Below are 22,603 nucleotides of genomic sequence, written 5' to 3' on the forward strand. Positions count from 1 at the left end.
AACTCGAGCGCTCTTATATTTGGAAAATAGTCATTTTAATAAAATAAAGAGAATCCAGTATTCCCAACAGTTTCCAGTAAGCGCCCATGTTCGCCATCAGCTCTGAGAGGCGAGTCCTTTGCGTTCGGTGTGCAGGGAGGGGTCAGAGTCTCGGCCCCCCAGGCGCTTGCGGACGCACGTGCGCTCTTGTCTGCGGAAGCGAGTCCTGGGGCCCTGCAAGGCCAGGCCGCAGGCCATGGAGACGAGACGGGGCGGAGCTCGAGCCCCCCCTGGGGCGTGTGCGGGGAGGCCCTGAGATTTCCTTTGCTCCCAGGCACTGCGCTGCCTCCGGCTGCTCGCCCGGCCTCCACGTCTTCCTTCCTACCCTTCTGCAGACCAGCAGAACATTCTCCCCTTCTCGTCGCCTACCAGGAGTTTGGTCTGGTTTCTTGGGAAGAGGAAGGACAGACAGGATGTTAGCGGCCACCTCTGCGCCCGCATGTCCCAGCCATAATAGAAAATGCCAGCAGGGAGGGTCCAGTCCAGGGCCCGAGCCTGCCCCTGTCCCGGCCTCCCCCCGGGGGGGGGGTGGGGAGAACCGAAGAGTGGCTTCCAGGGTCGGGGTGGAGGGGAGCACTTTTGAACCAAGAGGGCGGTGGCCCCCAGGGCACCAAGGGATTCTCCAAGAAGCCTGGGCTGCTGCGGCCGAGGCGGGACCTGGTCTCTGGCACCTCGCCTGGGTCCCAGGAGTGCCCTGTGGCTACGGGGCAGTGCTGTAGAGCCCTCTTCTCTGTAATGCCGGAAGGGAAGCCGCCCCCAGACTGCACCCGCAGTGCGCCTCAGGAGAAACGTCCTCCTGGGCCAAAACTGCTAAGCGACAAGCTTTTACCTTTCGGATTTCTTTATGGGTTCATGAGTCTTCAGGCACGCGTGTATGTTAAAAAGCATCTCCTAGGGCTCCACGTGGCCACCTCGCCTGAATCCTGTGGGCCCTCCAGAGTCCCTGCAGTGAGCCTGCTTCTCAGGCCGCTGCGAGCCCAGAGCCCCCCTTTCCTAGGGGTGGCCACAGCGCCCTCTGCTGGCGGCGAGGGAAGCCAAGCGTCCTTACCTGGACATAGCCAGAGCGGTCACTGCAGGGCTGGCCTTGCTGGGCTTCCCTGTCAAAGCAACGCTGACGTCCAGCTCTCTGCACAGGGCAAGATTCTTCTCCCACCTGCGACCTGTGGGAGTGTGGAGAGCACGGTCAGAACCCAAGTGGCTTCGCACACATGCTCGTGTACACCCCACGGAGGGCCGCAAACACATACACACATATTTATATTTGTGGTCAGCAACTTGCTAAATTGAGGGGAAAATATATTTAATCCTGGCCTGTGCTCTTGCAGAAAGGACCGTCCCAATTTAATTTGCAGGCTGTGATAGTTACATGTGCTGACGTGCCGCTGTATCCACTGTGCACCAGATTGGATTTGTGCATTATTGCTTTCTAAATTGCATGCCTAGTTCAGCAAAATCATTCATCAGTGTTTACTGGCTTTATGCTTAATAAGATGCCCCACAATACCTTGCTGCCAAGATGTAATGCAGCCCTTAATTGCCTAGTAAAAATAAATTACATAAAGTTGGCTTTATCAACTTATCTAAATGCTCTCACACCACAACCAATAATTAAATGCTGAGAATGTCTTTGCAAAAAATATAACTCAATGATTGTGACTTTACTCATTTTAATGGCCGCATTTGGGGGCAGACAGCAATCCCTTCAATGTGGAGGGCACGATGGGAGACGGCAGCTGCGTCTGTCCCTGCAAAGTCACGGGGTGGAGCTGGGCGGGACGGCCGCGGCTGCCCCCTCCCAGGGTGGCTCCTCGTGTGTGCAGAAGCCTGTGCACCAGGACACGTCTAAACGACCAGCTCTCCCCGAGCTCTCCCTCTACCGACTGCGTCCGAGTCTACGAGGTGTTTCCTAAAACACTGTTCTCAGCGGGGTTGGTCCTGCTCAAATGACAAGGCGACGGATTCCAGACGAAATGTGATTGCACGTGCACACAGATGCAGTGCCCTGTGCCTTCCAGGCTCTCCCTTCTTGCCCCTGATGACATTTGAGTAACAGAGTAATATACGCGAGGACACATGCAAATGTCCAAGTCATGCCCGACATGGGTCCCTTTCCAACCAAACTGCGTTGAGCAATGTTATAAGAACAAGACCCCGCGGGCTGAGGTCTGTAAGTCTGCACATGGGTCTGCAGCTCTAAGCTGTGGTTCGGCCTGGTTTTTATGACTATCTCTGTGCCTCCTGGCATTTCATCGTGCCCCTCTTGTGGACAAAACACACCCTGGCACTCACTTCTATGGGGCAGCGGTGACCTTAGATCAGAAGGAACAGCAGAAGGGCATGGACCTGGCGGCCTGACATCTCCTTGGTCCCCGGATGTCATCAGCTGGTGTGTTAGGCTTTCAGAAGTCTGAGATGTGATGACGGCCTGCATTCTGTGGAGCAGAGTCTCGTCTACGACTATCGTGTTTTCTGTCATCAGCTCTCTACAAACTAGGATGTACAGAAAACACCTCCATTTGACAGAGGGGGAAACAGGGCCAGAGATCAGAGGACAGAGCTGGGTCCGGAGCCTGGGTCCTGCATCTCGTCTCATGGTCCTCACTGCCGACGCGCTCAGCCTCACCACCACCCTGATCCTCGGTAGAGACCTGTGCATCCCTGGCATTTCCGGGACCAACGCAGTGTCTCCGAGGTGCCCGTGGTTCGTCCGTGCCTCCACTGTCCACCCAGCCAGTGTTCGTGCTTGGACATCCACTTCTCAGCCATTGTCTGAGCCAATGCCCGTAGCTTATTGGACCTTGATGGCTTCAGAAGAGCTGAGCTCCAGGTTGAGGTGGCGTCTCTCATCCAGGCGTGCCGCAGAATGGCTTCAGAAGCAGTCTGGAGAAGAGAACGCGGTGCACGCCTCCTCCGAATGCGTGGGGTAGGGAGGGCGTCGGCCCTGCTCTCTGAGGAAGAGCTGTGAGCTCCTGCATCACCTCACTGTCTTCCTTCTCACATTGAGAGAGGCCGAGCCCTTGTGGTCCTAAAGGGCCTTGGCGAAGCCAGGACCAGGGAGCTGGAAGTGGCTGCAGACCCCGTGAGGTCTGCTCTGGGTCAGCCTGCTTGCGGAGGGCGCCAGCTGGCTCACCCTGCAGGGAAGGGCTCCGAGTGCACCCGGGACCCAGCAGGGGCGAGCACCTGTCTGGGAGCCTGTGTGAGGGAGGGACCCATGAATCCGTGACAAAATGAATCGAGGGTGTGGAGTACACTTTAGAAATAAAATGCTCCTCGAGCCCTCCACAACCTGAAATTCTCTCCAGGGCCTGGTTATGGGTCCTGGGATGCAGAACAGACGTCATCACAGCAGAGAATTGTCACTTCTTTCTCAACTGTCTCCTTCAGTCCTGGGCACCAAGGAAGTCTCTGTTCTAGGCCAGAATCATTTATTTTTTTTTTTTTTGAGTAATAAAACTTGAATTTATTTTATATATTTTTAATAAATTAATTTATTTTTGTTACAGATGTTTCTCCTCCCCCTGATTCCCCTCCCCCCCTCCCCACCCTGTCCCCAGCTTTGTTGTCCATGTCCATTGTTCATCACACATGCATATAAGTTCTGTGGTTTATCTCTCCCCCACCAACCCCTCTTCTGGGGATTGTCAGTCTGTACCCCACTTCCACATCTCTGGGTCTACCCCATTCCTCAGACTGTTATGTTCACTATATTCCACAAATAAGTGAGATCATGTGATATTTGTTTTTCTCTGCTTGGCTTGTTTCATTTAGGATACTACTTTTCAGGTCCCTCCATGTCATCTCAAAGGATAAGAGATCTTCCTTTCTTACAGCTGCATAGTATTCCATTGTGTATATGTACCACTGCTTTATTTTATCCATTCGTCTCCTGATGGACACTTGGGCTGTTTCCAGATCTTAGCTATTGTAAATAGTGCAGCTATAAACATAGGGGTACATATATTCTTTCTGCTTGGTGTTTCAGGCTTCTTAGGGTATACTCCTAGAAGTGGGATCACTGGGTCAAATGGAAGTTCCATTTTTAACTTTTTGAGGGAACACCATCTTGTTTTCCATAGTGGCTGCACCAGTCTGCATTCCCACCAGCAGTGTACTAGAGTCCCCTTTTCTCCACACCCTTGTCAACACTTGTTCTTTGATGATTTGTTGATGGCGGCCATTCGGACAGGTGTGAGGTGATACCTCGCTGTTGTTTTAATTTGCATCTCTCTGATGATTAGTGATGTTGAGCATTTCTTCATATGTCTCTTAGCCATTTGTTTGTCCTGTTTGGAGAGGTGTCTATTTAGTTCCTCTGCCCATTTTTAAATTGGGTTCTTTGTTTTCCTTTTGTTGAGTTGTATGAGCACTCTCTGTATATTGGAAATTAACCCCTTATCTGATGTATCATTGGCAATTACGCTCTCACATACAGTGGGTTTCCTTTCCATTTTGATGACTGTATCTTTTGCTGAGCAGAAGCTTTTGAGTTTGATGTAGTCCCATGTGTTCATTTTCTCCTTTGTTCCTGTTGCCTTAGGTGATGTATCAGTGAAAATTCTGCTGCGTGTAATGTCTGAAATTTTGTTGCCAACATTTTCTTCTAGGATTTTTATAGATTCATGAGTCACATTTAAGTCTTTTATCCATTTTGCGTTTATTCTTGTGTAGGGTGTAAGTTGATGGTCTAGTTTCATTTTTTTGCATGTAGCTGTCCAATTTTCCCAACACCATTTATTAAAGAGGCTGTCTTGACTCCACTGTATGCTCTTGCCACCTTTGTCAAATATTAATTGAGCATATTGCCTTGGGTCCATTTCTGGGTTCTCTGTTCTGTTCCACTGGTCTATATGTCTGTTCTTATGCCAGTACCAGGCTTTTTGATTACAGTGGCCTTGTAGTATAACCTGAAATCTGGTAATGTGATCCCTCCAAGTTTGTTTTTCTTTTCAAGATTGCTGTGGCTATTCGAGGTCTTTTTGGGTTCCCTATGAACATATGAAGTATTTGTTTTGGTTCTGTGAAGTATGTCGTTGGTATTTTGAAGGGGATTGCAATGAATCTACAGATTGCTTTGGGTAGAATGGACATTTTAATGATAAGTCTTCCAATCCATGAACAAGGTATGTGCTTCCACTTTTTTGTATCTTCCTCTATTTTTTTTTTTTTTTCAATGACCTGTAGTTTTCTGCAAATAGGTCCTTTATTTCTTTGGTTAAGTTTATTCCTAGGTATCTTAATTTTTTTGCAGTGATGGTAAATAGGATTGTTTTTTCAGTTTCTCTTTCTGTGAGTTCATCATTGGTGTATAGGAATGCCATCGATTTCTTGACATTAATTTTGTATCCTGCTACCTTGCCAAATTCATTTATTAAGCCTAGTAAACTTTTGATGGAGTCTTTGGGGTTTTCTATGTATAGTATCATGTCATCTGTGAATGACAGTTTCACTTCCTTCTTTCCAATTTGGATCCCTTTTATTTTTTCTTCATGTCTGATTGCTGTGGCTAAAACTTCCAGTACTATGATAAATAAGATTGGAGAAAGCGGCCATCCTTGTCTTGTTCCTGTTCTTAAGTGAAATGCTTTTAATTTTTGCCCATTGAGTATAATGCTGGCTATAGGTCTTTCATATATGGCCTTTATTATGTCAAGATATGATCCCTCTATTCCCAGATTGCTGAGCATTTTTATTAGAAATGGATGCTGGATTTTGTTGAATGCTTTTCCAGCATCTATTGATATGATCATATGATTTTTATCTTTCATTTTGTTTATGTGGTGTATCACATTTATTGATTTGCGAATATTGTGCCATCCTTGCATCCCTGGGATGAATCCCACTTGGTCATGGTGACTAATTTTTTTGATGTATTGCTGGATTTGATTTGCTAGTACTTTGTTGAGGATTTTGGCATCTGTGTTCATCAGGGATATTGGCCTGTATTTTTCTTCCTTTGAAGTATCTTTTTCTGGTTTTGGAATTAGAATTATGCTGGCCTCATAAAATGAGTTTGGAAGTCTTCCTTCTTCTTGAATTTTATGAAATAGTTTGAGGAGAATGGGTATTAGTTCTTCTTTGAATGTTCGGTAAAATTTCCCCGTGAAGCTGTCTGGGCCTGGTCTTTTTTTTGCTGGGAGAGTCTTGATTACATCTTCAATTTCTTCTGTTGTTATTGGTCTGTTCAAGTTTTCTATCTCTTTCCGGTTTAGTTTTGGGAGACTATGTGTTTCTAGAAATTTGTCCATTTCACTTAGATGTCGAATTTGTTGCCATATAATTGTTCATAATATTTGTTTACAATCCTTTGTGTTTTTGTGGTGTCAGTTATTATTTCTCCTCTTTCATTTCTAATTTTTTGTATTTGGGTTCTCTCTCTTTGTTTCTTGATGAGTCTAGCTAAGGGTCCATCAATGTTGTTTATCGTTTCAAAGAACCAGCTCTTTATTTCACTGATCCTTTGAATTGTTTTTTTTTGGTCTCCATGTCATTTATTTCTGCTCTGATCTTTACTATTTCCTTCCTTCTACTTGCTCTGGGTTTTCTGTTTGGTTGCTTTCTAGTTCCTTTTTTTTAACTTTTTTTTTCCTTTATTGATTTGAGAGAGAGAGGAAGTGAAAGGGAGAGAGAGATAGAAACATCGATAAGAGAGAACATCGACTGACCGCCTCCCGCATGCAGTATGCCCCCCACTGGGGGGTCGGGCACACAATCTGGGCATGTGTCCTGGCTGGGAATTGAACCAGCGACCTCTTGATGCATGGGTCGATGCTCAACTACTGAGCCACACCAGCTGGTTTTTTTAAAAAATTTTTTTTTCCTTTATTGATTTTAGAGAGAGAGGAAGTGAAATGGAGAGAGATGCTTTCTAGTTCTCTAAGTTGCAAAGTTCGATAGTCTATTAGAAATTTTTCTTGCTTCTTGAGGTAGGCCTGTAGTGCTATGAACTTCCCTCTCTGAACTGCTTTCGCTGCATCCCGTAGATTTTGTGTTGTTGTGTATTCATTTTCATTGGTTTTTAATTTCTTCCTTGATCTCCACGGTAACCCATTCATTGTTCAATAACATCTATTTAGCTTCCATATTTTCAAATGTCTTTGCATGTTGTTTTTGCAATTGACTTCTGGTTTCATGCCATTGTGATCTGAGAAGATGCTTCATATGACTTCAATCTTCTTGACTTGTAGAGACTTAGTTTGTGTCCTAACATGTGGTCTATCTTTGAGAATGTCCCATGTGCACTTGGGAAGAATGTGAATTCTGAAGTTTTGGCATGTAATTCTCTGTAGATATCTATGAAATCCATTTGGTCTAGTGCTTCATTTATAGTCTGTGTTTCCTTGTTAATTTTTTATCTAGAAGATCTATCCAGTGATATGAGCAGGGTATTGAAGTCCCCTGCTATGATTGTATTGCTGTTGATTTCTCCTTTGAAGTCCTCCAGAAGATTTTTAATATATGTCGGTGCTCCTATATTAGGAGCATATATGTTTATCAAGGTTGTATCTTCCTGTTGGATAGATCCTTTCAATATTATGAAGTGGCCTTCTTTGTCTCTAGTTATGGCCTTCATTTTGAAATCTACTTTATCAGATATGAGTATTGCTACCCTAGCTTTTTTTTTGCTTTCCGTTTGCTTGAAAGATTTTTTTCCATCCCTTCACTTTCTACCTATGTGAGTCTTTTGTTGTGAGGTGGGTTTCTTGTAAACAACATATATGTGAGTCACACTTTCTTATCCAGTCAGCTACTCTGTGTCTTTTTATAGGAGCATTTAAACCATTCACATTTAAGGTGATAATTGATATGTACTTATTTATTGCCATTTCTGTTTAGTGGGGTTATATATATTTTTTCCATTTCTTCTACTAATTACAGCAGTCCTTTTAGCATATCTTGCAGTGCTGGTTTGGTGCTAATGTATTCCCGTAGCCTTTTTTCATCTGGAAAGCTCTTTATTTGACCTCTATTTTGAATGATAGCCTTGCTGGATAGAGTAGTCTTGAATTATGATCCATGTTTTTCATTACCTTGATTACCTCATGTCACTCCCTTCTGGCCTGTAGTGTTTCTGTTGAGAGTCAGATAATAGCCTAATGGGGGTTCCTTTGTAGGTAACCTGTTGCTTATCTCTTGCTGCTTTTAGGATTCTCTCTTTGTCCTTAACTTTTGGCATTTTGATTACTGTGTGTCTTGGTGTCGGCCTGTTTGGGTTCTTCTTACTTGGGGCTCTCTGTGCTTCTTGAACTTGAATACCTTCTTCCTTCACCAAGTTAGGAGTTTTCTGTCACTATTTCTTTGAATATATTCTCTAACCCTTGCCCATTTTCTTCCTCTTCGGGGACTCCTATGATGCGAATGTTATACCTTTCCAGTTATCCCACAGTTCTCTTAAGCTATCTTCCTGTTTTTTAATTGTTTTTTTTCCTTTTGGTTTTCTGATTGATTGATTTTTTTTCTACCCTGGCTTTAATTCACTGATCTGGTACTCAGCTTCCTCTGCTCTGCTGATTAGTCCTTCAAATGTGTTCTTAATTTCTGCTATGTCATTCTTCATTTCCACTTGGTTTCAATGTTTCTATATCTTTACTCCTGGTGCTGATGTCCTTACTCATGCTGTTGAGCTTCTTCAAGATCATGGCTCTGAACTCTACCTCTGATAATTTATTTGCTTAGCTGCATTTCATTGATCTCATCTTCAATAGAGTTCTCTCTCTCTCTTTTTTTTTTTTCCATTTGGGATTTGTTTCTTTGCTTCACCATTTTGGTTATCACAGTGGGTTTTGGAGCCTGCCAAATTTTCCCTGTGGGTGTTGGTGTTCTGCTGTTTGGGCTCCCTCTATTGGGTTTGAGTGAGCCTGGGTGGGCCCATGTTAAACACCACTGTCAAGTCTTACTTTCCTGGGTAGATTTGCAAGCCCAGGAAAGGTTCAGTTATCCTCTCGCTTTTTCCTGGTGGCTAGTAGTCTCAGTTACTCAGTGCCTTGGAATGTAGCCCTGGTGTTCTGCATAAGAGGACTTCCAGAGGGTGGGATAGATGCTGATTATTAATGAGCCTCAATTTGCATTTCTTTGCCTCACCTGGGAAAGGCTGAATCTCTGAGGGGGGAGGGGTGCTGCTGCTTTTCCCCACAGCTCTGGGAAGGAGCACACTGGCCACTGTCCTTTGTAGCCACAACTCAGCAAAAACTGTGTGCCCTCCATATCCCGCATGTCTCCACAGAGTTCCAGTTCAGTCTACCCTCCTTCTGCTGTAGTCCTTAGGTGAGTGGCTGTGGCTATTTTAGTGCTCTGTCCTGGCTCTCTGTGCTGTGGAGTGGGCTTGGTCTTTATTCCCAAGGGCGCTGCTCACAGCTAAGACTGCTGCTGTCCGTGGGCTCCCAGCCTGCCACCCTCTCATGCCTCTGCAGATCCTACCAGTGTCCCTGGTTATATGGTCCTGTCCTGCTGCTTTTCTGTTGCTTTTTTTTGAGTATTTTTCTTTGTTTTAGTTGTAATTCCCATTTGGTCTTCGGAGATCATCTGTGTAGCTACTATTCACTCTGCCTCCATCCTCTAAGCCTATCTTGTGCACAGATGGGTCCCACAGGCCTTTCTGCTGCCCCCACACCCTGTAGATCCTGCAGGTAACTGGATGACACAGTCCCTGCTGGGTCACACAGGCCTCTCTGGTGCTTCAGCACCCCGCAGGTCCCACGGGTAATTGGATGGCACAGTCCCTGCTGGGTTGCGCAGGCCTCTCTGGTGCTTCAGCACCCCCGCAAATCCGGCAGGTAACTAGATAGTACAGTTTCTGCTGGGAGGCACAGGCCTCTCTGGTGCTTCAGCACCCCACAGCTCCCGCGGGTAATGTGGCACAGTGCCTGCTGGGTGGCACAGGCCTCTCTGGTGCCCCCTCACCCTGCAGGTCCTGCGGGTAACTGGACTGCACAGTCCCTTTGGGGACCCGGCTCTATGCCTATGTTATGGGCTGTTGGGTCACACAGGCCTCTCTGGTGCTTCAGCACCCCACAGGTCCTGTGGGTAACTGGATGGCACAGTTCCTGCTGGATCGCACAGGCCTCTCTGGTGCTTCAGCACCCCGCAGGTCCTGTGGGTCACTGGATAGCACAGTCCCTGCTGGGTCGCACAGGCCTCTCTGGTGCCCCCGCACCCTGCAGTTCCCGAGGGTGGGCAGCTGAATCGCATAGGCCAGAATCTTGACGAAGGCAGAACTAAGAAAGGTTGGTGGCATCGGGGGGGGGGGGGTGCCAGGGCCATTGGGCGGTAAGACAAGAAGGAGGTGACACTTTGGTCCATGCCTGCCTGTGCTCACTGCAGAGGGGCTGGTGTGGTGATGGCGGTGGTAGTGGTTACAGGCATGATCTGTGAGTGTGGGTACCTGGCTGTGGTCACATCTGCTCTGGTGGCAGAAGTGAGAGGGTGGCAGGAGCATACATCTCTGGGCCTCAGTTTCCTTATCTCTCACATGACTGTCATAGTAACAGCTGCCTCACAGGGCTACCATGAGAAATGAGGGACCGTGTGGGGAGTGTGGACAGTGGACCTGCCCGTGGGCAGCTGTCTCCCACACAGCTCTGATGATGGCCACGGCGGCCAAGGTGCCAGTGGTCACAGTGGCAGGAGGTGGAACAGATTTTCTTCCTCAGCCCCACCTGCTCTGAACAGCCGATCTCTCACTGGTACATCCTGAGAGTTGCCAGGGGACTCAATAGACAAGTACATTCTAACAACCTGTCTTTCCCCAGGAGCTGAGTCTACATTTGAATATCTCCCCCCCACCCCGGGTGATGCTGATGCAAAGACCCTCAGAGCCAATCTGAGGAGTTTGCCTTGGGGAGTTGGGTGAGCTGAATTAGGATTAACAGGACAGGCTGGGGCCAGGGAACAACTTCCTCTCCTGGGGACCCGGCAAGGCCCCTCCCTGCTCCCGTCTGTAGCCAGGGTTCAGGCTGGGCTGGGAATTGGACACTGGAGCGTCACCCAGGGAGGCAGAAAGCATCAGACCGTGCTCTGCATGGTGTGTCCATCTCCTGATGCTCAGGGACCCCGGCAACCAGCACCACCACTGTGCACATGGCCACGCCGCCCCCAGAGCTCGCTGGTCCCCGCAAGATGAGGCTGCCTCACCTCCCAACAGCCTCTCCCAGTAAACTATGCCCCTGTCTCCCCGATGCCCGCCACAGCCCAGGAGCCTCAGTGGCTTCCCTGGGCTCTACAGGCCTGGGCAGACCTGCAGCTGTGGGCAGGGAGGGGCAAGGAGAGGGAGGCAGAGGCGCCTCACATGCACCCTCACACCCCTCGCACCCCTTTCAGGGCAGGTACCTCTCAGGCTGCCAGGCTGAGCTGAGGGCTCGTCGGGTGTCACCTGCCCAGGAGCAGAAATCTTCATGTCCTCAGTCTTCCAAATCTGTCCAGAAATGAGAAATCACCATGGGCTGGGGAAGGACTCTGTCTGCAGGCTCAGGGCCACCCACCCCTTCAGACCTGGGGACCCTGGCAGCAGGGGTGAGGGCACGGTGCCTGTCGCCTGCGATATCAGTGTATTCTTGGGAAAAAGGGTACTCGGGCCCCAGCTTCCTGTGCACAGGGTCAGCCGAGCACAGCTGCGGATGAGATCACTGTCCTCCCGTGTTCGCAGTGCATCTCCCCAGCCCCTTCTCTGCAGGATCGGGACTCGGCAGTCAGCGTATGATCACTGTACTTAGCTGATGCCTTCGTGTCCCTCCGCCACCCTCCCTAGAGGCCTCCTTCACCGCTCAGCAGCTGGGCCTCCCTGTCCTCTGAGTCTGGCACTTGGTCCCAAGGCATGCTGCCAGTACCCTTAGGCTGACCACACATGGCTTCTCACTTGCTGAGTCGGAACTTTCTGTCACTGAAGGACAAGGACCAGCCCCCACTTCAATGCTGAAATGCTTCTGTGAGCTCCACACCAGTCCCAGCATAGTGCTGGGCCACCCCAGGAGCCTGACTACCATGCTGAATGGCTGGGGTGCCCACGAATAAGTGCACCTGATGTTGGGCCAGCCAGGCTCCTCTGGCTGACCTAGAGTGGGAACCATACCCCACCAAGCTCAGACCTTGTGACCTGCTCACATTCCGGCCAGCTCAGGATGCCCTGCTCTCTGCAGTGACCCTGTGCCCCTCACAGCCCACAGATGGGTCTGTACGGGGACTTCTCAGGGGCGTCCTCAGCCTCGTCTCTCCTGTCCATGCACACTGGCCCCTCAGCCGGCATGGTCCCTTCCATACTCTGACTTCTCCTTATCGTCAGAAATCAGATGAAATGCCACCTCCTCTGATGTCTCTCGGTTGGAAATAAATCCACTCTGCTCTGGGAATATCTACCATGTTCTCTACTCTGCTTCTGAAGCATCATCTCCATGACACTCTGAGACTTGGAGCTGGAGGGCAAGGAGAAGCTGGCACACAGCAAGCTCCCGTAAATGTTTATAAAACTCAACGGGCATTTTCTTGAATACATTGTAGTATTCAATTAACACTTCTTTCCATAAACTGTTGAATCCAATTGACAGTTTTTGAGGAAGACTTACTTGTTTATCTTTATTCATTCCTTCATCTTTCCTGCTGTTCTCAGAAGATCACCTGCATTCTGTCTTCCCTCCTCCGTGCTCCTCTTTCCTTCTCTTCCTGGTTCCCCAACGGCCCCCCCAAGGATCCATGCACATTTTGATGATCCCAACCATAGCACGAACCACACACATGTATTCTCTGTTTGTCTTCTAGGATATGAGGATTTGAGGACAATGACATGTTTATCATGACTCTGTGTGCCCTGTGGCTTATGCAAAGTGATTGGAACTGAGCCAGAGGGCAATGAATGTTAAGTGGATGGATGGGTGGATGGATGGATGGATAACTTGTTAAAGAAATAGCTGAGTCAGTAGATAGATTGATGGATGGATGAATAGAAGAGTAGATAGATATATGGATGGAAAGAAAGAAGGAAGGAAGGGAGGGAGCAAGGAAGGAAGAAAAAATAAATAGTTGGGTAGGTAGATGGGTCTTTTATTGGATGGATGGATGGATGGATGGATGGGCAGATGGGAAGATGGGTAGGTAGATGGGTAAGTAGAGGAATGAAGAGTTGGATAGGTAGATCAATTAGCAGATGGATGAACAGGTGTGTGAACGGATTCATGGATGGTGCAAATATCTCTTTTCAGCACTGGGCTATGTTCTTATGCAATTGACCCTTCAACTGTCACACCTTGTGATACATATTTGTTTCATTATATGAGTGCATATGTGTATAAAATCACACACACACACACACTTCAGCCTGGAAAGAGCCGTGTCTTTGCCCTCACTTGCTCTAGGGACCTGGTCTGGAATGGTCTCAATTGCCACCTGCAGGTCAGATCCTTGGAGGAAGTGAGCAGAACAAAGATGGACACGGTCCTTGTACTACACCCTCATCCTGCCTGAGACACACCTACCTGGACCATGCCGCCTCGGCTCCCTGTGATGACGACGTGGCTTGCGTCCCACACGAGCCCCTCCACTATGCAGCAGCAGGTGATGGCGCTGTCTGGGCCGCCGGCCGTGGTGATGCTGGCCAAGGGCTGTCCATTGACATTCCACAGGGACAAGTGGGCTCCGGCACAGGATACAATGGTGCCCTGCACAGTGAGATCTAGCTTCACTCCAAGCTGGGTCACCGCCTGTCCCTCGGCCACTTGCTCAGCCACTCAGTTTGTATACAAGCACTCTCAACCTGTCATCTTCTGAGACTAACCAAGGTGCTCCAAGACCTCCCAGGACACCTGCTCTTCCTGCTGAGTCAGGCCAGCTCCGCCTTCACACACGTGTAAGTTCCCAGCTCCTGACATACTGTAATCACATGTTTGGATGCTGCTTTCCCTGCCAGGTTGACCGACTCATGGTTCTGGACACAGGGCCCGCACCTGGCTGGCCATTCCTGTCCCCGAGAAGCTTTGGACATGACGTCGTAGACGCAGAGTTCAGAGGTTCCAATGAGTGCAGGTGACCCATCAAATGGAACAACGTCCCTCCGGAGGGAATTTCTGAGGTGGAATTTCCCCACTGAATCTTCTAAAATGTTTATCTTCAGTGTTTCCCCTCTAGGCCTTGTCTAGTTTTGTGTCCAGTGGATTAGTGGCCACTGTCACAGGGATTCACAGAGCTATGCCTTTGAGCCTTGTATTAACCACAGATGGAATACAGGACGCTCTGTGCCCTCCACAGCCTCTCGAGGCTTGGCTCCTGGCCTCAGTTGTTTGGTGTAATCTGCCTGAGGCCAGAGAGCATGTCTGCCCAGCCCTGAGCACTGAGAGATACTGCGAGCACTGAGCTGGCTCCTGGACAAGCAGACTTCAGTAAGTTCTTGTCCTGGTGTAAGTCTTCTCTGAGGTCTGAGGACATCATTCGTTACAGGATTAATGTTTTAGCAGATCCAGGTTTGCTGCCTTCCCAAAACATCTACTCATTCATCTATTCCCCCACTGTCCTTCCATCTGTCCCTCCACCTATCCATCCACCCATCCATCCATCCACCCACCCACCCAACCATCCATCCATCCTCTACCCACCAGCTCACCCAAATACCCAGCCACACACATACCTGTTTCTCCATCCATCTATCCCTTTGCCATCCATCTACACATGCATCCCTCTATCTGCCCGTCCATCTGCCTAGCTATCCATCCATGCTCCATTCATCCATCAATCCTCCATCTACCCATGTAACATTCATTTGGGATTCAACCCTACCTGGAGCACCATTTTCAGCCAAAGTTGGCACCAGGAATCTCCTCTATCATCCCTCCTCCTATGCTCCCCTTCGCTACTGTATCCATCCCTGGAGCCCTGGGGTTTTCTATGGGCAGCTGCAGAGCATCTGCGTTCTCAGGGAACTCCATGCCTATGATGGGGAGTCCAGCTTGGGAGGAACTTCACACTGTGATTTATATACGTATTTCTCCAACTCCCCTCCCCCTCTCCACACACACATGCACAGTTCCTGACAGGCTCATCTTCGGCAGCCAGCACGGAGAGATGAGCAGAAGCACTTTCTGCCTTGGAGACCAGAGGCATCTGCTGTGTCAACACTGATTTGCAGTCAAAAGAATAAGTTGGTTAAGCCCAGCAGATCCCTCACCAAAGCCAACTGCTCGCTACAACCCCCTGGCACCCACACCAGGACAGGACCCTCTCACTGCCCGCGCCCCCCGACGGAGAAAGATAAAGCAGAAATAAAGATCAGACCCAGACGTGCACTGCCAGCCCCGCTCTGCCTGTGTAAGAGGGCACCGCACCCGGGGCCTCTCAGCACCTCTGCACCCCGGTTCTCTAGGGACAATGGCTGGCATGCAGACACCCAGGCTCACAAACACGTCAGGACACGCGGGGAAGGAGCCTCACCGAGATGTCGCTGATGGCCGTGGCAGAGATGCCCTCCGGGTGGGCAGGCAGGCGGGCCACGTGGGTGAGCTGGTCCAGGTCCCACAGGATGCAGGTGCCATCTTGGGAGCCACTCACCAGGATGCTGAAGGGGACTGATGCTGCCAGGCATGTGACAGCCTGTGTGTGTCCGTACAAGGCCTGGGGACAAGAGACAGAACCACAGTTTATAAGAGGGACCAGCAACACAGCTACTTGATGAGATACCACACCCCCCCCCCTTTACCGTTGGGCCCCAAATAAAGAAACAGATCTGGGGTGATTCAGTGATTCCAGAGCCTATGGGGATGCATAGGAATGTGTGTGTGTGAGTGTATATATGTGTGTGCATGAGTGTGTGTGTTTGTGTGTATGTGTGAGTGTATATATGTAAGCGTGTGTGAGTGTTTATGTATATGTGAGTGCATATATGTGTATGCATGTGTGTGTGTGAGTGCATATATGTATGCATGAGTACGTGAGTGCATGTGTGAATGTGTGTGAGTGTATATGTGTATGTGAGTGTGAGTGTATATGTGAGTGTGTGTATGAGTGTAAATGTGAGTGTGTATGTGAGTGTGTGAGTGTGTATGTGAGTGTATGAGTGTATATGTGTTCGTATGTGAGTGAGAGTGCATGTGTGTGTGAGTGCATGTGTGTGAGAGTGCATGTGTGAGTGCATGTGTGTGTGAGTGCATGTATGTGAGAGTGCATGTGTGTGTGAGTTCATGTGTGTGTGAGAGTGCATGTGTGTGTGTGAGTGCATGTGTGTGTGAGAGTGCATGTGTGAGAGTGCATGTGTGTGAGTACATGTGTGTGAGTGCGTGTGTGAGTGCATGTGTGTGCTTGTGAGTGCATGTGTGTGTGAGAGCATGTGTGTGAGTGCATGTGTGTGTGAGAGTGCATGTGTGTGTGAGTGCATATGTGTGTGTGAGAGTGCATGTGTGTGTGAGTGCATATGTGTGTGTGAGAGTGCATGTGTGTATGAGAATGCATGTGTGTGAGTGCATGTGTGTGTGAGAGTGCGTGTGTGTGAGTGCATGTGTGTGAGAGTGCGTGTGTGTGAGTGCATGTGTGTGTGAGTGCATGTGTGTGTGAGAGTGCATGTGTGTGTGAGTGCATATGTGTGTGTGAGAGTGCATGTGTGTGTGAGAGTGCGTGTGTGTGAGTGCGTGTGTGAGTGCGTGTGAGTGCATGTGTGTGTGAGTGCATATATGTGTGAGTGCATGTGTGTGTGAGTGCATGTGTGTGTGAGAGTGCATGTGCGTGAGAGTGCATGTGTGTGTGAGAGTGCATGTGTGTGTGCGTGAGAGTGCATGTGTGTGTGAGAGTGCATGTGTGAGACTGCATGTGAGTGAGAGTGCATGTGTGTGTGCATGAGAGTGCGTGTGTGTGTGAGAGAGTGCGTGTGTGTGAGTGCATGTGTGTGAGTGCATGTGTGTGTGAGTGCATGTGTGTGTGAGTGCATGTGTGTGAGAGTGCATGTGTGTGAGTGCATATGTGTGTGTGAGTGCATGTGTGTGTGAGTGAGTGTGAGAGTGCGTGAGTGTGAGTGCATGTGTGTGTGAGTGCATGTGTGTGAGTGAAGTGCATGTGTGTGAGTGAGAGTGCGTGTGTGTGTGAGAGTGCATGTGTGTGTGTGTGTGAGTGCATGTGTGAGTGTGTGTGTGTGCACGGCACGACTGCCCTCTGGGTCCCGCCGGTCTCCAGGTCAGGCTCAGCTGGGAGCTCCCCCTCCCATCACAGCCCACAGGCAGCTGCAGCACCCTGTGCTCTGTCCCGGCCCTGCCTCGTGCGGCAGTAGCAGCTGCTACCATTACTGGGCGCTGAGTGATGTGTACTGTGCCAGCCGGCAGCATGGACATGGCCGGGAACATAGGAAACGCAAGCTCTTGAACCCTGTCCCAGACCTACTAAACTAGAGCTTCTTGGGGGGGCACCCCACAGCCTGGTGTCCACAGACTCTGCAGGGGATTTTCACACACACTCAAGTTTGGGGTCACATTGAGGGACCTCAAAACACATGCAACCCTGGAAACCAAACTGGGAAGAAGGCAGGGAGCTCGGATCACAGTTAAAAGGATGTGACTTCTCAAGTCTAATGGAACCAGGCTCACAGCCAGTCTGGCCATGGGGTCACGACTCAGGTCTCAGCCCCCAGGCTGGCCTGCGCAGGGTCTGGCCTGACTCCTGGATGGTGATGTGTCCAGAACTGGCCAGAGGGCGTGTTCCCTAGAGACAGGTGCCCCGGGGCTGGGAACTGCTCCTGGCGCGGCTGTGGCTGCCCTCCTAGCCATCCCAGAGGCTCAGGGCGCCCGACGTGAGTGAGAGCCGCTGTGCCCGCCCGTGCCCGCTGCCCCTGGAGCCAGACGAGAGCAGAGGTGGCCATCTGAAACATGCTCACGCTGGCTCACCTCGTGGTAGACCTCCACCTTCCGAACAGACCACCCACCCTCATTGGGTCAAAGCTGCCACTGTGCCTGCTCACAGCAGTTGAACATTCTGCCTTGGATTTCCATTGTCCTCAGGGACCTATCGTGGTACAACCAGATGGTGCCGGCGCTCTGGGCGTGACCCGCAGAGCAGATCCCGGTCAGCTGGGAACATGGAGGCTGTCTGGATGGAGAGGAGGGCAGGGGATTTGATGGGAGCTTTCTGGCTGTCTTCTCAGAATGAGCTCAAGCTGGTAACGGAGTTCTGACCACAGGGCACCAGCGATCCAGAGTGAAGGCTCGGGGCCAGGCGTCAGGGCTGGGGCTCAGAGACAGGCTCTGAGCCAGGGACCGAGCCTGCTGCTCTCTGCAGGGAAGCGCTGGGCAGGGAGGGACCAGGTCACACGCGGCGCGCCCACCCACGCAAGGCTGGCTGCCTCAACTGAAGCATCGGGCAGCGCCCCTGCCCTGGGAAAGGTCTGGGGAACCAGAGACGGGGCAGCGCTCAAGGCTCCTCCGTCCGTTCTTTGTTCCTCAGAATAATGCCCTCTACGTGGCCATCACACCATCTCACTCCTAACTGAAGGAGTGACAATGAAGTCAAGTGAAAGCCTCCGGACACAGTCCTCGTGCTGGGGCGGAGTGGCGACAGGGGCCCCTAAGCGCCGGCAGCGCCGTCAAGCTGCAGAAGGTCAGCGAGGGCATTCTGCAGCTGCTCGGGACGCGGCTTCTGCCGCTCCCCGGCAACAGGTCCTCGGGGCCGTCTAACAGGACGCTCCTGCGCTGCTCCACGCGGCTGACCGGGCCATGGTGGTCCGTGGAACGGCGCCATCGACACGGAGCCACTCGATGTAGTCTTGCGAACATGAAGCTGACTGACAGAGGCGTGGAAAGCGGGCACGGCTGGCAGGTGAGCGGACATGGAGGGAGCACGTCTGCATGAAGGTCAGGACGGCCTGCATGTGCGCAGTGTGCGAACACGGGCTCACCGCGCATCGCTCTACTTGGAGGTGAACTTCACATTTCTTCTTAATGGTGTAATTAATATCTTTTCAGATGAAACACTTTCAGAAACTTTATGAAGCTATTTAATGGTGACGTCTTGCGTATCAGTTGGGGACAGATCCCTGTTCTCAGCAGCTGGCAGTGTGGGGACCCCAAGGCCATGTCAGCCTCTGTAGGTAAATGATAAAGGGTCTCACTCTGCCGAGGAGCTGAGAGCATGCAGGATTCCCACGGCTGGATTTGGAGGCAGCTGTACCTCCTGCCACCCAGACTGATGCCCAGGAGAAGGAGACAGTCTACAGAGTGATGCCCAGTCTCCTCACCTAGGTGTGGATGAACACCAGCCCCCTGCCACGGCAGGATGGGAAGGAGCAGGTGCAGATGGGAAGGGGCGGGAGCTCCATGCTGGCCTGGAGGGCTCCTGAGTCAGGGAGGGCAGCGGGCACTGACCTCGCCGCTGCCTCTCGGCAGGTGCCCAACCTCTGCAGGACTGAGCCGCTCGCTCAGTGCCCCCGATTCAGGTCTCCACCTCCTGGCAGCAAGAGCCGACCGTGCGCCACTCGCGTGCCGGGTGGCGCGGAAACACCCGGAGAAACCCAGGCCCAGTGAAGTGTGTCCAGTTTAGGAAATCGAGTCCGTGCTCAGTTCCGTATGCTTAGTTTGGCCTCTTACTTTAGGGTTGCACGGAGAACGAGCGAACGGACACGAGAAGACACTGCCGTTTGCAGTGTCCCCGAGGATCTTCCTGGGAAGGTCTGGAGTACGCAGGGAGATGCATGGGGCTTAGGGTTAGACAAACCCAGGGACAGTGCAAACTCGACCTTTCTGAGCCTGGTTCTGAGGGGACTGCAGTGCCCGCCTTGTGAGCTCAGATTCTCCTGCGGAGCCTTCGGGGGACAGGAGCAGCTCTCTGCTTCTCCCTGGTCCCTGTGCTCCGGGAGGCGTGCCCAGGAGCTGCGGCCCCAGCCCCGGGCCACTGTCCTCCCTCCTGCCCGTCACTTCCACAGTCCTGGCTCTGACTTTGGATGAGTCCTTTAACCTCCTTGCACCTATCACTTTTACCCGCCAGTCACGGAAGGACAATAGTACAATTTAACGGGGCTGTGCGAGGGTAGGGAGGCATCCCACAGACATGCCCATGCAGGTGCCCAGAGTCCTCCAGGGCAAGGAAACCCATTTCACCGGCACCGAGGTGTGGCGGCAGCTGTCAAACCCACCCACGGGCAGGAAACGGTGCCCTTGCTGACAGCGTGAGCCACCCGCACTGCGCGCTCTGCTCCCGAGGCCAGGAGGGCGGGCTGCGAGGGCACTGCACCTGCCGAGCCCACTCCTGCCCGAGGCCCGTACCTGCTTGAGGTGCAGGCCTCTGGGGCGGCCCTTGGCCATGCTGAGCTCCCACACGCACACCACGGTGCTGGCGCCGGAGGTGACGATGGTGCCGGGGGACGGACACACAGCACACAGACAGCGGCCCCAGGCAGCCAGGTTCTCGAACGTCATCAGGACCTGCCAAAGACAGGATACGTGCCGCTCAGTACCCAGGTGACTCCCTGAACGTGGTCAGAGGCTCAGCCCACCAGGGTCGGGCACAGCCACGTGGACCCTCTCCCTCCCGGGTCCCGGGCACAGCCACGTGGACCCTAATCCTCCCGGGCCCCGGGCACAGCCATGTGGACCGTCTCCTTCCCGGGCCCTGGGCACAGCCACGTGGACCCTCTCTCCCCTGCGCCCCGGGCACAGCCACGTGGACCCTCTCCCCCCTGGACCCTGGGCACAGCCACGTGGACCGTCTCCCTCCCGGGCCCTGAGCACAGCCACGTGGACCCTCTCTCTCCTGCACCCCGGGCACAGCCACGTGGACCCTCTTTCTCCCACGCCCCGGGCACAGCCACGTGGACCCTAATCCTCCTGGGCCCCGGGCACAGCCACGTGGACCCTCTCCCCCCCGGACCGGGCACAGCCACGTGGAACCTCTCCCTCCCAGGCCCCGGGCATAGCCACGTGGACCCTCTCCCTCCCGGGCCCTGGGCATAGCCACGTGGAGGATGGGGCCACGGGTAGCTGTGCCTCCGTGGGGCTCCCATCTCCTGACTCCCTGTGCCCCACCCAGGAGGAGGCTGAGGCCAGGGCCGCTGGCTCGATGGCCGCTCACCTTGTCCGAGCCGTAGCTGCCCAGGCAGCAGCTCAGGTCGTTGAAGCCCCAGCTGAAGGTCCAGTTCCAGTGGGGGGGCAGCAGCACCTTGTTCCTCTCCACGGCCAGGATGGTCTTCTCTGTGGGCACGATGTGGCCGATGGCTCCTTTGGGGGACTCTGAGCCTAGAGAGAAAAGGTACATATCTGCCCCCAAGTTAGTAGGGTGGAGCTCACACGGCAAAGGACAACACCCCTGTAACTAGGTCCCAACAGGAGCCTGGGATAGACAACCTGGACTCAGCCACGTGTGTGTCCACGCAGAACCACCAGCCGAGAACCTCACCCCCGGGCCTCACTCGGGGCCACATTAGACCCTGGCCTGAGCCAGTCCCCGGCCCTGAGGCTGTCCCTTGGTCCCTCCCTGGTTCCGCCCTGACTCAGTAAGTACACCTAGTGTGTGGCCACGCAGGTCTTCAGTGTCTCCTAGGAGATGACGGAAGGACCAGGGGCCCAGGCTGTCGGGCAGATGGCACAACGCCGTTGGAGCCCTGGGCTCTGTGCCTTGCCCCTCTCGGGCGGGCACTGCCGCCAGCAGGACGGGCTGCCCCGGTGCTGTTCTTGAACTTCAGAAGGAAAACTACCCGAACATGACCGTTTACTCCTCGGGACTGGAATGTTCCATATCATGGGATTTCCCCAAACCCGCGCACCCCCCAGGCCAGCACAGACCTCAGGCTTCACACACAGCTCCCCTGGAAGTGGCAGCCGGGAACCCACACCCTGGCCATCGGCCTCCGGCACATGCCCTTGTCCGCTGGCTGCAGCCCACTGGGTCTCAGAGCAGAGACCAGGGCCAGGGCCAGGGGCTGCCACCTCCCTCTGGAAGCCTGGCTCCTCCATTCAGCTCTCAAGGTGAGGGGTATGTGTGAGAGAGAGAGAGAAAGGGGTGTGCTCATGTGTGTATGTGCGCACAGAAAAGAGGGAGACAGACACACAGGGAGACGGGTGAGTCCTCAGAAGTCAAAGTGGGATGGAGTTTGTCCTGGACACTCTGAGCAGAGGGCCCCCCAGGTTCCTGCTTCGACTTGAGACCCAGTCAGACCCCAGCCCTGCTGAAGTCTGTGCCCCTGAAGTTCTGGAAGATGCCGGTCACTGAGGGGACCACTCGCACACAGACCCAGGATGCGGCCGGACACTCACCTCTGACCGTGACCTGGGAGGGCCGCAGCGCCTGCAGGCTGTGGAGAAAGGGCTGCGGGCGGCCGGGCAGGCTGGCAGGTGTGGGGGCGTCCTTTCCAGGGGAAGGCTTCCCCGCAGGGGTCCTGGCCGGGTGGGGTTTCGTAAGGAGCTGGAGAGACAGGGGACAGACACACAGAGCGTGAGGGACAGACGGCCAGAGAAGTGGTCCCCGTGCAGGTCCCCATGCACAGGGCTCGGCTGGTTCCTGCCCTGGGTGAGCGTGATCAGCACACAGAGCCCTCGGGCTGACCCTGCGGCTGTTTCAGATGAGGGCTGAGGCTCCGGGGGAGCAGCTCCTTTCTCGGGGTCACAGTGCAGGGCTGGGCTGAGGCTCC

The 22,603-nt window shown here is 52.4% G+C and overlaps 1 protein-coding gene across 1 annotated transcript in view; it reads right to left on the minus strand.

Annotated features, from left to right (window-relative positions):
- Window positions 1-320: 320 nt before the first annotated feature.
- WDFY4 (WDFY family member 4) overlaps window positions 321-22,603 on the minus strand; it is a 284,390-nt gene continuing 262,107 nt past the window's right edge. The window contains exons 55-62 of the mRNA XM_036265310.1: window positions 22,230-22,377; window positions 21,049-21,233; window positions 20,244-20,402; window positions 15,442-15,621; window positions 13,497-13,679; window positions 11,362-11,446; window positions 1,088-1,199; window positions 321-427 (exon numbers count right to left, since the gene is read on the minus strand). Of these exons, the coding sequence (XP_036121203.1) occupies window positions 361-427; window positions 1,088-1,199; window positions 11,362-11,446; window positions 13,497-13,679; window positions 15,442-15,621; window positions 20,244-20,402; window positions 21,049-21,233; window positions 22,230-22,377 (1,119 nt within the window). The 3' untranslated portion in view covers window positions 321-360. The remainder of the gene's footprint in view (window positions 428-1,087; window positions 1,200-11,361; window positions 11,447-13,496; window positions 13,680-15,441; window positions 15,622-20,243; window positions 20,403-21,048; window positions 21,234-22,229; window positions 22,378-22,603) is intronic.

Source organism: Molossus molossus, unplaced genomic scaffold, assembly GCF_014108415.1.
Source record: "Molossus molossus isolate mMolMol1 unplaced genomic scaffold, mMolMol1.p scaffold_m16_p_17, whole genome shotgun sequence".
In the NCBI taxonomy this organism is placed as follows: Eukaryota; Metazoa; Chordata; class Mammalia; order Chiroptera; family Molossidae; genus Molossus; species Molossus molossus.